This window comes from Prosopis cineraria, unplaced genomic scaffold (assembly GCF_029017545.1).
Source record: "Prosopis cineraria cultivar Desert tree isolate PC_DT_omini unplaced genomic scaffold, ASM2901754v1 PC2, whole genome shotgun sequence".
NCBI classification, from domain to species: Eukaryota; Viridiplantae; Streptophyta; class Magnoliopsida; order Fabales; family Fabaceae; genus Prosopis; species Prosopis cineraria.
The window spans coordinates 17,304,444-17,318,321 of NW_026555333.1; the positions used below are offsets into that span (position 1 = coordinate 17,304,444).

A 13,878-nucleotide genomic window follows, 5' to 3' on the forward strand; every position below is an offset into this window, starting at 1 on the left:
AAGATGTCTGGGGCCCTAGGATAGGATAAGAGGAGGATTTTCTTTTGTAATAATAATTCTTTTTACCCTCACAACATGACGGTATAATACTTAAATGGAGCTATGACGATCAATTAACAATTTAACAGTTCCCAAAATGTTAATATCTTGGTTTAAGTGATAGTACTTTTAAACATTTTCATCTATCTTATCATCACTCGTTTGTCTTTAACCAGAAGACAACCGTCACTTGCGCAAGATATTGTCGATTTGTGCCATACTAATCTCCAACTAGATAGATTCCCTCCTTCATCAATCACTCCTCTCTCTCTCTCTCTCTCTCCCCCCCCCCCTCTCTGTCTTCTCTGCAAGTAAGGAAAACATCATGCTTCTGAACCTGCAACAGAAACCCCCCTTCTTCTTCATCTTGTTGAGCTTCACGATCTGGTCATGGTGGACCCTTGACGGCGTCGTTTCAGACCCTCAGACAATTGCTGTGAGGCTAGGTTGCAGCCAAACCAATGTCAGTGACGTATCCATCTTCCAAGACAACCTAAACGCAACGTATCAGAACATTAGAACGCAGATCAGCAACCAAAGCAAACACTTCGCCACGGCGCAGGTAGTGAAGGGTAACAACCCTGCTTACGGCCTTTTTCAGTGCAGAAACTACCTCTCCATCGCCGACTGTCTCTCTTGCTTCGACTCTGCCGCCGGTTTGCTACGACACAACTGCTCCGCCGCCGTCAACGGCGCCCACCTCATATACGACGGTTGCTTCCTCAGGTACGCAGCCAACTTTGACTCTTCTAATCTTCTTAAATCACTGAGTGTAGGTATAAGACATCACAAATTACAACTTATAATGATTTGTTACCATTTATTCAAGGTTTGTACGCATAGGATATTTTGTGTTTTTTTAATCAATTCGCAGATATCATTATTCTAGTTTGCTATATATTTGATCAGTGTATTATATTTATTTTAATTTAAAAATTAAATATTTACTTATATAGTATGAATTTGATCGGTATATAATATTTGATCAATTCCCAGATGTACTATTTACTTAATAGTTGCGTGTTCGGGCCTTAGGCGGCTTTACTCTCTTCAATAAATAATTTATATTTATATGAATAAAAAATTAAATTAATATGAAAAAAAATATAATTAAGATATTATTTACATTATTAGTTCTGACATTAAATTTTAAAATATAAAATATTACAAATTACAAATATAAAAAAAAACTGTTGACTCTTTGTAGATTCTAGCCTTGAAAAGCATGCCTTGTCTTTAACATTATATTACACATAAAAAGTATTGATAACAAATAATTAATAAGAAGGATTAATGTACAATTTGGATTTCCAACTATAGATACAGGAGCACTTTGAACGCCAAGCTCATAATTAGGCTGTTGAACTTGAATTGTGAACTAAAAAACCAACAAGAACAAGAACCCAAGAGACGCTTGGTTTCGCATCACCAAAAATATCATCAAGTATATATGCATATATATAGTATATAAGAAGATCTCTGTATCTTTGCACAAGTTCATGAGTCAATGGAAAACAGTGATCCAGTCTATCATTGCAAGAGGAGAAAAAAAAGGGGGGGGAGGCTAAAGATTGATCAAATCAACAAAACATGAATCCAAAAACATCTCTATATCCTTACACAAACTCACCAATTTGTATAGAAACAGATTTCCCTACAGCTCAGAGAAAAGGGAAATCTATACAGAACGGGAAATATAAGAAACAGAGGAATCAGGAACTTAAAAGATTTTTTTTGTCTTTTGTTTTTTAAAAAAAAGTCAGGGAAGAAAACCAGAGAAAGGAACAGGATGTGTGATTAAACGATTCAGATTGCCAAGAGACAGAGAGGCTTCTTGTTGGACGCCAATCACTGCTTCTGCCACGTTCATTACGAGATCGACAGCCATTCTCAAAACACACACACACACACAGGAGGAGGAGGAGAGGGCAGAAGGAAGAGAGTGAGACACAAGGGCGTGAGGGGACCACAAGCTTGGAAAAGTAGGAATGATGGGCTCCAAAAGTAACTTGTTAATTTTAAGTTGGGAGAATGATAAAGAAATATTAAAAAATTAATTAATTTAAGTTAAGTGTTAAGTATTAAATTTTAATAATTTATAAGTTTATTTTTTAACTTTGTAACTACATTATAATAAATTTCAACTTGTTTTTAAATTTTAAAATGATTAACCAGTAAGAAAAATTATTTTTTATTTTTTCTATTAAAATTAGATTACAAGTTATAGATTCATCATAACAAAATTGTAAAATTAAAATATTAAATTATAAATTTTTAAAATTTAGCACTTGAAATCTAATTTAAATTAACTGATCCTTTTGAAACCTCTATGTCATTCTTCTAAAAAATTAGAGGTGAGAATGAGAATGTCCTAACTTTAATTGTTCAAAATTTAAAATATGCTAATTAATAATATGGGGTTTAAATCACCTTGAATTTATAATTTAGAATTTAAATTACATACTAGTCTTAATAAAACAAATTTACAGAACAAAATAATTGATAGCCCTTTTAGATATTAAATTAATCAATATGTACGTCAAAATAAAATAATATTATTTGACATTCATCTTGATTTTCTTATTTTCCTCTTAGAAATGCTTGTCTCCTCAATACAATATACATTTTGAATTTCATATTTTTTTTCCCTTCAAAATTGATTGCCTCGTAATGCAAGGGAACATGGTAGTAGTATCAAATAGTAGTACAAAACAAACGTCAGAATGGAAGAGAAATAAAAATTAAAATACAGAACAAAACAAACAACCTTGGCCCACCAATTCATTGAGAATTGAATTATTACAAGGTCGCCTTGAGAATTGAATGATTGCAAGGTAGGTCCAGGCCAGCACGCCTTCTAACGTGACCAGATCCACACAAAATCTCAGGCAATATATCAATATATATATATATATATATCTTCAAAAAGTGTATCCAAAAAGTATACCAAAAGAGAAATGACAAATTTGACCCCCTTTGGAGTTGCAAATTAAATTGTGACATTTCAAGGCCATTTGCATGAACTCTTCTGAAATTATGCATGATTCGGCTACAATGACAATGGCAATCATAGGAATATTTAAGTGATGCCTAGTCATTGGCATGATTAGAAACTTGATGTCCTTTAACCAAATTTTGATTCTTTGAGTTTTATGATCAACAGAGAAAATGCCAAATAGTAACGCCAGAATTAAATAATATTCAAACTTGAATTGCTCAGAAGTTCATGACATTAGTTGCCACACACTTGCTGTGACACACACACACATGACACACCCCTGCCTTTTATTTTTTATTTTTTATGTGAAAAAAATTTAGATGAATTGTGTTCTCAAAACTCGTTAGAGTCAGAACTTGTCTCAGGTTCAAAGAATATTTACAATAACCCTACCTTTTTTTAGATAATTAGTTATAATCAAATCATAAATAATTACAAGCAGGATATTGCAACTGTTTTTTTCAGAATCTATATGATCTAAAATATTGGAGACTTCTTCCTTTCTTGTGTTTTATTTAGGTACGAGAGCACTACCTTCTTTGACCAGTCCACAGACGCAGGCAACAACATTCATTGTGGAAATGAAACAAAAAATTCCACAGAACTTGCTTCAACTGTGCAACAAACGCTGAAGAATCTGGAAATAGCAACACCAAGAATTGCTGGTTACTTTGCAGCCACTAAAACGACAGTTCCTAACAGTAACGGTTCAACCATTTATGCCTTTGCTCAATGTGTTGAGGCTCTCACTCAAAGTGGCTGCGACAATTGCTTAAACATTGCCTTAAGAAATTTTCAGATTTGTCTCCCCAACTCAAATGCTAAGGCTTTTGATTTTGGCTGTTTCATGAGATACTCCACCACTGCCTTCTTCGCTGACAATCAAACCACTGATATCAATCACATCTTGAAACAAGGCACGTATAGAGTAATAAACTTAAAGTACCTTACATATTGTATCTATTTTTGGATTATAAAATCTTGGGTAAACCTTTTCCTTGTGTCTTGTAGGAGATTCAAGCAAGAAGGGGGCCATTATTGGTGGTCTCGTGGGAGGAGTATCTTTTATTTTGATTCTCTTTGCGTTGTTTGCTTTGTATAGTCGATCAAAGTCATCGAAGATGGTTCCTAAAGGTAGGATAACTGAAAAACGTCTTTGTTATTTAAGTTGAAATGATTTGATGTGGTGCTTTGATCCTTGCCGCGGTCCAAAAGAAAATTTTTGAATTTATTGATGAAACGGATGAATATCTGGCTGATTTTTATTAATTATTTAAAGAGTTTTGTTGTTGTTGTTTACTTTGGTATTCCTTACAGGTGACATTTTGGGATCAACTGAGTTAAAAGGTCCTGTTAACTTTAGGTATAGAGATCTAAAGTCAGCGACACAAAACTTCAGTGAAAAAAATAAACTAGGAGAAGAAGCTTTTGGTGATGTATACAAGGTAAGCATCACAAAACATTCATTTTCATTATTACATTGTACGATAGTTGTAACGTTTCTTAATATCTTTTCTTCTAAAAGAATCGATCTCGTGAAAGAAGGAAAGGTAGATTTTACACCGTAAAAAAAAAATTATACTTCATTTAATAATTAACATAACGTTAACTTTTTTTTTTGGGGGTTCTTTTTTTATGTTCAACTCGCTATGAGCAAGTTCTTTTTTTGTTTTTAATACAACTATAAGCATGCTGAATAGTAAGTATGATGTCTTTAATTTTTTGAGCAGGGTACTTTAAAAAATGGAAAAGTAGTTGCTATCAAGAAATTGGATTTAGGCCAATCCAGACAGATGGAGAAAGAATTTAAGAGTGAAGTAAAGTTGATAAGTAACGTTCATCATCGAAATATTGTTCGACTTTTGGGATGTTGCAACAAAGGCCAAGAGAGACTTCTTGTTTATGAGCACATGAAAAACAACGATGTTGGACAATTCCTTTTTGGTAAACAAAATTTATTGTTTTGAGAATTAGCTTTATTTCCTCTATTCTTCTTTTCTTTTTTCTCACTCTCTAAAGTGGTGCACATAGGTGAAAATAAAGACGCTCTCAGTTGGATGCAACGTTATGGGATAATTTTGGGCACTGCAAGGGGTTTGGCATATTTACATGAAGAATTTCATGTTTGCATCATACATAGAGATATAAAAACTAATAACATCTTCTTGGATGATGATTTCCAACCTAAAATTGCTAATTTTGGATTAGCGAGGCTTCTGACAAGAGATCAATCTCATCTCAATACAAATTTTGCTGGAACAATGTAAGTAAATGCATATAAATTTTATCTTATTTTATTCATCACTTCTATTTATCACAAAAAACATGAGTTTGTCAAAAAAAAAAATTAATGTGTTGATCAAATGGAATATTGTTATGACACTATCATATCCTTCTCATCATGCCATCATCAATGATATGTTTTTGTCAGGGGATATGTAGCACCTGAATATGCAATGCATGGACAATTATCAGAAAAGGTAGATATTTATAGTTATGGTGTCATAATCCTAGAAATCATAAGTGGACAAAAAGTTAGTGCATCAAAGGTTGATGACAAGGGCGGATACCTCCTTCAAAGAGTAAGTAAATTTGTAGAACAAATAATATAACAAATGAGTTCTTTTATAGAAGAAACTTCAAGTGTTGCTCTTGTGTGTTTAGACAATTTTCAATAATCTAATAAACATGCCTAAGATTTTACCTTTTTTCCCACTATTATATCACTTTGATCACAGGCTTGGAAACTGTACGAGAGAGGAATGCACATAGAGTTTGTGGACAAAAACTTAGACCCAAATGAGTATGATGCAGAAGAGATTAAGAAGATCATAGAGATTGGATTGCTTTGCACACAAGCATCACCCGCAGCAAGGCCAAAAATGTCTGAAATTGTTAGAATGCTCAAGAGAAAGAGCTTAATGGAGCACACACAACCCACTATGCCTGTCTATGTTGATCCTAGTTCTTGGCCCAAGAGAGAAACCTCTGTGTCTCATAGTTCGTCTTCATCAAATGCTACTGTCTCCGTTTCCATTCTATCAGGAAGGTGATTGCGTTACATTTGATCGTATCGTTAAGGGTCTCTTGAAGTTCGACCCTGGAGAATATACAATAGTGATTATGAAAAAGAAAATTGATCAGTAAGTTTTCTCCTTTATTGCATCATTACACAAGATCTGAGTACAATGAAACGTCAATTTTACCGGGAGCAAAGTTTGCAGTGAAATGATAGCCTCTTGGCCTATGGTGTAAAATAAGTCAGTTGAATATGACAGCGTGAGTTATGTATATGTACATGAATTGGAAATCTTGTCTACATTAAGTCTACAAATCATTCTTCATGTTAGCTTTTGCTTCGACACTTTATGATGCAAAGGGTTGATCTGGTCAGTCAACATATTCATTAATTATCTGTTCCTTGAGATTCTACCTAATATTGAACATATATTTCAACGTCTTAAAAAAGTTATCATATCCCACTATTTGCACTGCACTAGTAAACGGGTCATAACAAATAACAAAAAGTAAGTAGAATATTGTTTTTACATAGCTTTGTGTTAAAATTTGGTCAAGCAAAAGACATGGGGTATTTAACTAAATTGAGAAAATTCAAAGTATGAATGGTGTTTAAAATATAAATTAAATGTATGAAAAACTATAAAAACTTATAATAAAAGAAATTGATTTAGGATTTTTTGAATGTAATTAGGCCTAGGATATTATTTCTTCTCTTTTGTACTTCAACAATACTCAATCAAAAAAACCCCAATTATACTTTCCTCTAATGATGAATTACACTAGTTAAGGATACTAAATTACCTATAAGCGCTCTCTCAGGTCTCTAAGTAGGTGTTTAGTTTAATTAATCCCTTAATCTCTTAATTAATTAAATTTAAATTTCATTGCAAATCCTATGTGATTATATTATGTAAAGTTAATGAGTACATCTCTACCTTATTAATAAAACCATCCATTCAACTTAAAAATTTTAAGTCCTTTCACGATTTAACTCAAGTTCTATACTTAACCTAGCTCTTTCAAACATTAAGCAAGTGAACCCAACAATCTATTGATGCCAATCAACCAAAAACATTAAGCATAGAGTAAAATCAACATAATTACATCATTTATAAAATATATATGTAAAGGAAAAATGAGTATTTAATCCATACTAGGGTTTAAAATAATCTTAAAATCAAAGATTCATCTACAAGTGTTCAAATAACTCACGAAAAAAATATAAATATATCAACATAAACATTGAACAAGAGGAATGAAAGGAGAATGGAGAAGAACTGAAATATGAAGGTAAATCTATTTCAATCTTCAATCCGTAGCTCAATCCGATTAAAATCCAAGTCCTATCACACCCAAGAGCTCCCAAATACTCCAAAGAAGTCCAGAATAATGATGGTCATAGTTGAAACCAACTATTAGAGGCAATAAATTAGGTCAAGTTTGACAAGCTAACTCACATAAGCTCAAAAAATTTTAAGGTTAAACTTGAAAATTTAAAAGAGTTTCTTTACTCATGGCTTATTTGGGTTGCTTGAATAAACTCGAAGAAATTTGAGCCAAAAACAAGCCCACATACCTTTTTCTATTATTAATGAAATAATATAAAAAATATAAAAATGGAATATATTAATTTTTTAATTAAGAATTAAAATTAGATAAAAATAAAAAATAATATAATATAATATTTAACAATTTATGCTTACAGGCTAACTCAATTAAGCTTGAAGGATTAGAGTCGAGTTTCACTATGTGAACTTTTTTTATATAATATAATATTTTAAATTCGACCTAAATAAGTTCGACTCATCTTAATTATTAGCTCTACCAGCCATTATAACCTCTAAAATCATAACTTTATCACCTAAATATATAAAACGCTTTGTTTTGTTGTTAGCGAGTGAAAGTTGCAAATTTAACACCAAAAAAAGTCAAGACTTTGGATTGTTTTGTACACTTCTCCCTTTGGTGTAAATAATGAGCACCTTGCATCTGATTCCTTGATCTTACAGCCTTTCAAAAGCTTCCACTGATGATCAGAATGGCTTGCCAACACATCCCTAAACCAATATAGCGTGAAATTTGCTAGAAAATATCAAGATAAAGCCATGATGTACAATCCCAAAAAAATGCACATTTTTTCAATTTAAGTAATCAAAGTATGTATTATTAGGCCAATATGTATTAAAATCCAAAAAAAATATGCTAAAATGACATGTAATTCTGTGTTCAACATTCACGTACTATACAGTATGTTGTATTTGATATGCCACCCATATATTAATGGGTCTTAGAATATAATAACATATTTCAATCTTGGTTACAAAATTCTTTGTTCAAAAGTTTGCTAGCACTCTGCCAAAATTGATGTACTGGCGTTTGATTGTTTTCTGCTATTCTACTACCATGAACTTCGTTTAGTTATCATAGTTCATTGAAAGCGATTAAATTAAATTCTTCAATAATTAAGCTTCCCTAGATACGAGCATCCTTACTTATGTTAGAGTTATCATCGTACCTTACCGCGGGAAAATTCAGGCTGTTGTTGATAGAAAATGTCATTCATAATTGCAACTATGTTGACGTAACGTTGTCAGACTTGTTGGGCTTATCTTTATCTACTTGCCGGGTAATTTAGTTGCATTGTCAGTCACATTATTGCTATTTCACTCTCAGACGACAAAGATAAATAATTAATTTCACTTTTAAAAAAAGTCGCATTATTTAGGAAAATTAACTTCATTAATCAGAAAAAAAAATTGGATTCATATATAATATCACTTTTAAAATAAAAGGGATATCATATGAAGTTCAACCAACTTTTAAGAGAGCTTAATGTAATTTACTCAGAATTATGTGTAATTATCAATAGATATGCACTTAATTAAGATTGATATATTATATACACGCATGTTTGAGAACGGAATGAAGGACAATCATTTTCAGATTTCTCCTTCTTCTATCTTGGTTTTCCCCTAATTTTTGCTTGAACTGAGTCACAACTATACGTTCCCGGTGAATAAAATCATCTTGCTGACAATATGAAAGTCAAAGAAATAACAATTATATATCTGTAGAGAAGGCATAGTGGGTCTAATTAATTTCAATCAAAATAGGCATAGTGGGTCTCATATCCTCTGATAAACCCTTTTGTTGGAGCAGTGCAACTACTTCAGACATTTTCGGCCTTATTTCTACAGATCCTTGAGTGCAAAGCAAACCAATCTCTATGATTTTCTTCACTTCTTCTACATCATAATCATTAGGGTCTAAGGTATCATCCACCAACTCTATGTGTATGCCTCTCTTATATAACTTCCAAGCCTACCAAAGTGAGATTAAAGTAAAAATGATGAAGAAGTGTATAAAAGACAAATGCAATTCTACCAAAAAATACAAAAGAAAATTGAGGCCAATTTCTTTTAAACATCTGTTATGAAATGCACTAATAAAAAACGGAATGGTTTTTCTCAAAAGAAATAAGATGACATGTAAAAAAGTCATACTCATAAATTCTCTCTGATAGAAAAAAAAAATGCCTTTTAAATAGTCATAGGAGCTTTCTTACTTGTTGAAGGAGGAATTCGCCTTCAGCAGCACCGTTGACATTTAATTCATTATTTCTTCGACCACTAATGATTTCTAGGATTACAACACCATAGCTATATACATCAACCTTCTCTGATAATTGTCCATGAATCGCATACTCTGGTGCTGTGTATCCTCTAAAAAATGTAATATTTGTCACATTATATATCATAAATGGCTCTAATTAACAAAACCCAAATGTTCAGAACTAACAAAGAAAAATGGAAAACCAGCAAAATCTGAAAGAGACAAGCAGATAGTATATTGCAGCATTGCATCAAGTCCCCACAACAACAAGAATTCTTTCTTGATGCATTCTTGCTTGTATAGAGGCAAAAAAATAATTTAAAACCATCTATTGTAGTATGAGTGTTCCACTTGCTCATATATGAAATTAAGAATTTAAGAAAATCACATAAAAAGTTATTTCAACTTACAATGTTCCAGCAAATCTTGTATTGAGATGAGTTTTGTCCTCGGGTAAGAGCCTCGCTAAGCCGAAATCAGCAATCTTAGGTTGTAAATCATCATCTATGAGAATGTTGTTAGTCTTTATATCTCTATGAATGATACAGACATGAAATTCTTCATGAAGATAAGCCAAGCCTCTTGCTGTTCCTAAAATTATATCATATCGTTGTTTCCAATTAAGAAAACCTTTATTTTTTCCTGGTAGAAGAAAAAAAAATAAAGGGTGATACATCAAAGTAATTCACAAAATGTTTCAGTAGGCAATTTACACACACACACATTGAATTCTTGAATAAAATTATGAAATAAGAATCAATTTTTGTTAGAGGAGTCAATGATTTATTTTTAGGTTGAAAATATCCCATCTGTCATCATGATGAACTCAGAAATATAATAGAAAATGCATAAGCACACGCACACATATAAGCTTTATTGGATGATGAGATACCAAATAAGAATCTGTCGAGACTGGTCTTTTCCATGTATTCATAGACCAGAATTCTCTTGTTGCCTCTACTACAACATCCAAGAAGTCGAACAAGATTCCGATGATGAACATTACTTATAAGCTTTACTTCACTCTCAAATTCTTCCTCCACCCTCTTGGATTGCCGTAAAGTTAATTTCTTGACTGCAACTACTTTCCCATTCTTCAGAGTGCCCTGTTCATGACAATTAAAATTTCAATTTCAAAGGCCTTACATTTGAGATTCTACCTTTGTCCTATTAAAAGCTAATCTTTTACAACACCATGTAAAACTCAATTAGAAGAAACATCCATGTAAGCTTTGGTATATGATACATATCAAAATACTGTGTAGTTACCTTATATACTGCACCAAATCCTCCTTCTCCAAGTTTATTTTCAAGGCTGAAATTTTTTGTTGCAGACTTCAAATCCTTATAATTGTAATTAACTGGGGCCTTCAACTGGCTTATTCCAGTAATGTCTCCTATATATTAAAGACAGCAACAGTCAATGTCTCGTTCTGTTTTTTTTTTTTTTTTAAGTCAGGGAATCCTCCTTCCATAAAGATGAAAGCCCATAGCTTTTTATGCTGAGTGAAAATGTGAAAACCAAAGGATTAAATCAATGAAGACCTTGTTTACCTTTGGGAACCCTCTTTGGGCTTTTTCGTGGCCTAATCCTGGCAAATAATGCAATAAGGAGGATCAAAAAAAGCATTAAACCTCCAATAACAATACCAATGATGAATGCCTTATTGCTTGAACCTGTAGGGAAGGACAATTGTCTAATCAAGCCACGACACAAGTCATCGTATATAACAAAAGATTAAAAATTACTCCTAACTCGTGCAACAAGAAATGGTCATGTCTTTATACGTGTTATGTTTAAACCTTTGAATGAATTGTCCATTTTATTTTATTTTTTTGCTCAAGGGAGTGATATAAATGATGTGGTTATTAGAAATTAAGGGGTGGAGAATCTTAGGAAAAAATAAAATCTCTAATAATATATTAATATGTATAGTTCTACAACACAGATAATACTCCCTGCAGTCCTACTTACAGAGTTTGGAGAGAAGATTTTTTGTTTATCCTATTTATAAATCATATTATTAAATTTTTATCATAAATTTTTTTCTTTGTCCTCCATTAAATATTGAAGAGAGAAAATATTTTGTTAAAGTATGTATATTTAATAAAGGCCAAGTTAAGAATTTATTAAATTTTTAGGTAAGGTTAATGAGGTTCAAGATTTTCTTTAATTTTGATTAAATATATTGAAAGTGACTTATATATAGGACCACAGGGAATACACACACAATGCTTTACCTTGTTTCTTCAAGAAGCCGTTGATATCAGTGGTTTGATTATCAGAGAAGAAAGCATTGGTGGAGTATCTCATGAAACAGCCCGTATCATAACTCTCAGCATTTGAGGTTGTAAGACAAGTCTGAAATTTTCCTGACGCAGTGTCGATGCAATTCTGGCAGCCACTTTGTGAGAGGGTCTCAACACATTGAGCAATGGCATAAATACTGAAGCCATTACTATTAGGCACGGCCGTCTTAGTGGCCGCATAGAAACCTGGCATTCTGGGGGTTGCTGTGCCTAGATTTGTCAGAACTTGTTGCACAGTTGAAGCAAGCGCAGGGGAATCTTTTAGTGTCTGATTCCCACATCTTATGTTGTTCCAACTTTCACTGGCCTGATCGAATTCTTGAGTGCTCTCGTACCTTCATTAATTAAACACAAATGAAAGTCACCATATATAAGTATTGGCATTTGGCCAAAAGGGTTGCAAATTTTGGCTGCCTCCTTTGTGTGTGTATGGGTGGGGCAGGATAGAATGTAATCCTCTCTTGATGTAATCAAGAAAAACAAATTGAAAAGACATAACTATGAGGCTTACCCATACATACAATTATCACCTTTTTTCTATAAAAAAATAAAGTGTGCAAAAAATTGGTTTATTGAACTCCAGTTATGCCTATGGCTTCTATAAGGAAGTGCTTTTAGAAGGATATTTGCATTTAAGACAGAAATTTAATTTGTTTACCAACAAAATTGTTAATACGATTGTTTAATTTGTCAATTTAATTTGTTTTTGTTTTATCCTTTTTTTTTAAAAAAAAGAGATGCTTATTCAACTGACTATATAGTGATTACTCCTTAGATCTTATTTAGAAGAGTCTTTTTTTTAATTTTATTTATAAGCGTGTTATTATTTTTATCAATTTTTTTTTACTTGATTAAATGTTAATGATATAGAGTGTGTTATTAAATTATATATTGACAAGTATAAAATTTTTTATGTATATTGACAAGTATAGAAATTTATTAAATTTTTAATGAATAGAATTGAAGGAATTATATTATTACACGGAGACTCAATAATAATATAAAAACTTTTTCTAATAAAAATACATATATAAAATCAACCTTGAGGTGGCCGACTAGTCGTACCTGAGGAAGCAGCCGTCGTAGACGAGACGAGCACCGTAAGCCCTGGCGGAGCAGTTGCGGATGTTCACGGCGGCGACGTTAAAGCAAGCAAGACAGTCGGCTATGGAGAGGTAGTTTCTACATTGAAAAAGGCCATAAACGGCGATGTTAGCCTTCACTGCTTGAGCTGTGCCGAAGAGTTTGCTTTGGTCTTCGATCTGAGCTCTCAGGTCTCGAAACGTTTCGTTGAGGATCTCCTTCAAGATGGACCCATCATTGTCGCCGTCTTGATCGCACCACAGTCGCACTAGATTCGTCTGAGGGTCTGAAACGACGCCGTCAAGAGTCCCCCATGACCAGATTATTATGAAGCTTAAGAAGACAAAGAAGAAGAGAGGCTTTTGTTGCAGTTGCGGCTGCATCGTCTTTTTCTTGCAGAAGAGGATGAAGAATGAAAGATGAAGGGGGAAGCAATGGCGGAACTAGAGTGAGAAGAGGAGGGGCCCAAAATATTTTCTAAAAATAATACAATCTTGAATGTGAAAATTGTTATTTAATTTGAATGTTTTTGCTCAAAAAAAAAATTGAATGCTTACGAATTACGTTTCATGTATATTCATTACCTATAATTTTTAATATAATAGAGGAGAGAAGGATAATTCATCGATATTTATGATAGAGAGCACATAGTTATCATATATTAACCATATAAAAAATTAACAAAAAATTAGAAAGAATATATAAAAAAAATTCAAGTTTCCAATGTTTTGTTGGGAGAATTTGATTGTAGGCTGATACTGTTGTAGTTGTTCTAGATGATGAATTTTTACTATACATTCAAAGTATATTAATAA

General features: G+C 32.5%; 2 protein-coding genes across 5 annotated transcripts; one reads left to right on the forward strand and one right to left on the reverse strand.

Moving 5' to 3' along the window:
- The first annotated feature begins 307 nt into the window (after positions 1 to 307).
- Positions 308 to 6,386, forward strand: LOC129301895 (cysteine-rich receptor-like protein kinase 2). 3 transcript variants are annotated; one of them, XM_054940519.1, is made up of 8 exons: positions 308 to 765; positions 3,557 to 3,954; positions 4,049 to 4,171; positions 4,355 to 4,482; positions 4,768 to 4,981; positions 5,057 to 5,300; positions 5,469 to 5,619; positions 5,776 to 6,386. In XM_054940519.1, the coding sequence occupies exons 1-8, from the start codon at positions 365 to 367 to the stop codon at positions 6,088 to 6,090; spliced, it is 1,974 nt and encodes a 657-aa protein (XP_054796494.1). In that variant the 5' UTR covers positions 308 to 364; the 3' UTR covers positions 6,091 to 6,386. The 3 variants fall into 3 exon arrangements, with proteins under 3 accessions (XP_054796494.1, XP_054796496.1, XP_054796495.1); XM_054940521.1 differs by having other exon boundaries at positions 5,469 to 5,517; XM_054940520.1 differs by having other exon boundaries at positions 5,069 to 5,300.
- Positions 6,387 to 9,097: 2,711 nt separating this feature from the next.
- Positions 9,098 to 13,532, reverse strand: LOC129301900 (cysteine-rich receptor-like protein kinase 2). Of its 2 annotated transcripts, none has more exons than XM_054940527.1 (8): positions 13,046 to 13,532; positions 11,912 to 12,315; positions 11,225 to 11,347; positions 10,940 to 11,067; positions 10,563 to 10,776; positions 10,081 to 10,174; positions 9,624 to 9,780; positions 9,098 to 9,379 (listed from the first exon to the last, which is right to left on the reverse strand). In XM_054940527.1, exons 1-8 carry the CDS (start codon positions 13,444 to 13,446, stop codon positions 9,149 to 9,151), a joined length of 1,752 nt encoding a protein of 583 aa, XP_054796502.1. In that variant the 5' UTR covers positions 13,447 to 13,532; the 3' UTR covers positions 9,098 to 9,148. The 2 variants fall into 2 exon arrangements, with proteins under 2 accessions (XP_054796502.1, XP_054796501.1); XM_054940526.1 differs by having other exon boundaries at positions 10,081 to 10,312.
- Between the last annotated feature and the right edge of the window lie 346 nt (positions 13,533 to 13,878).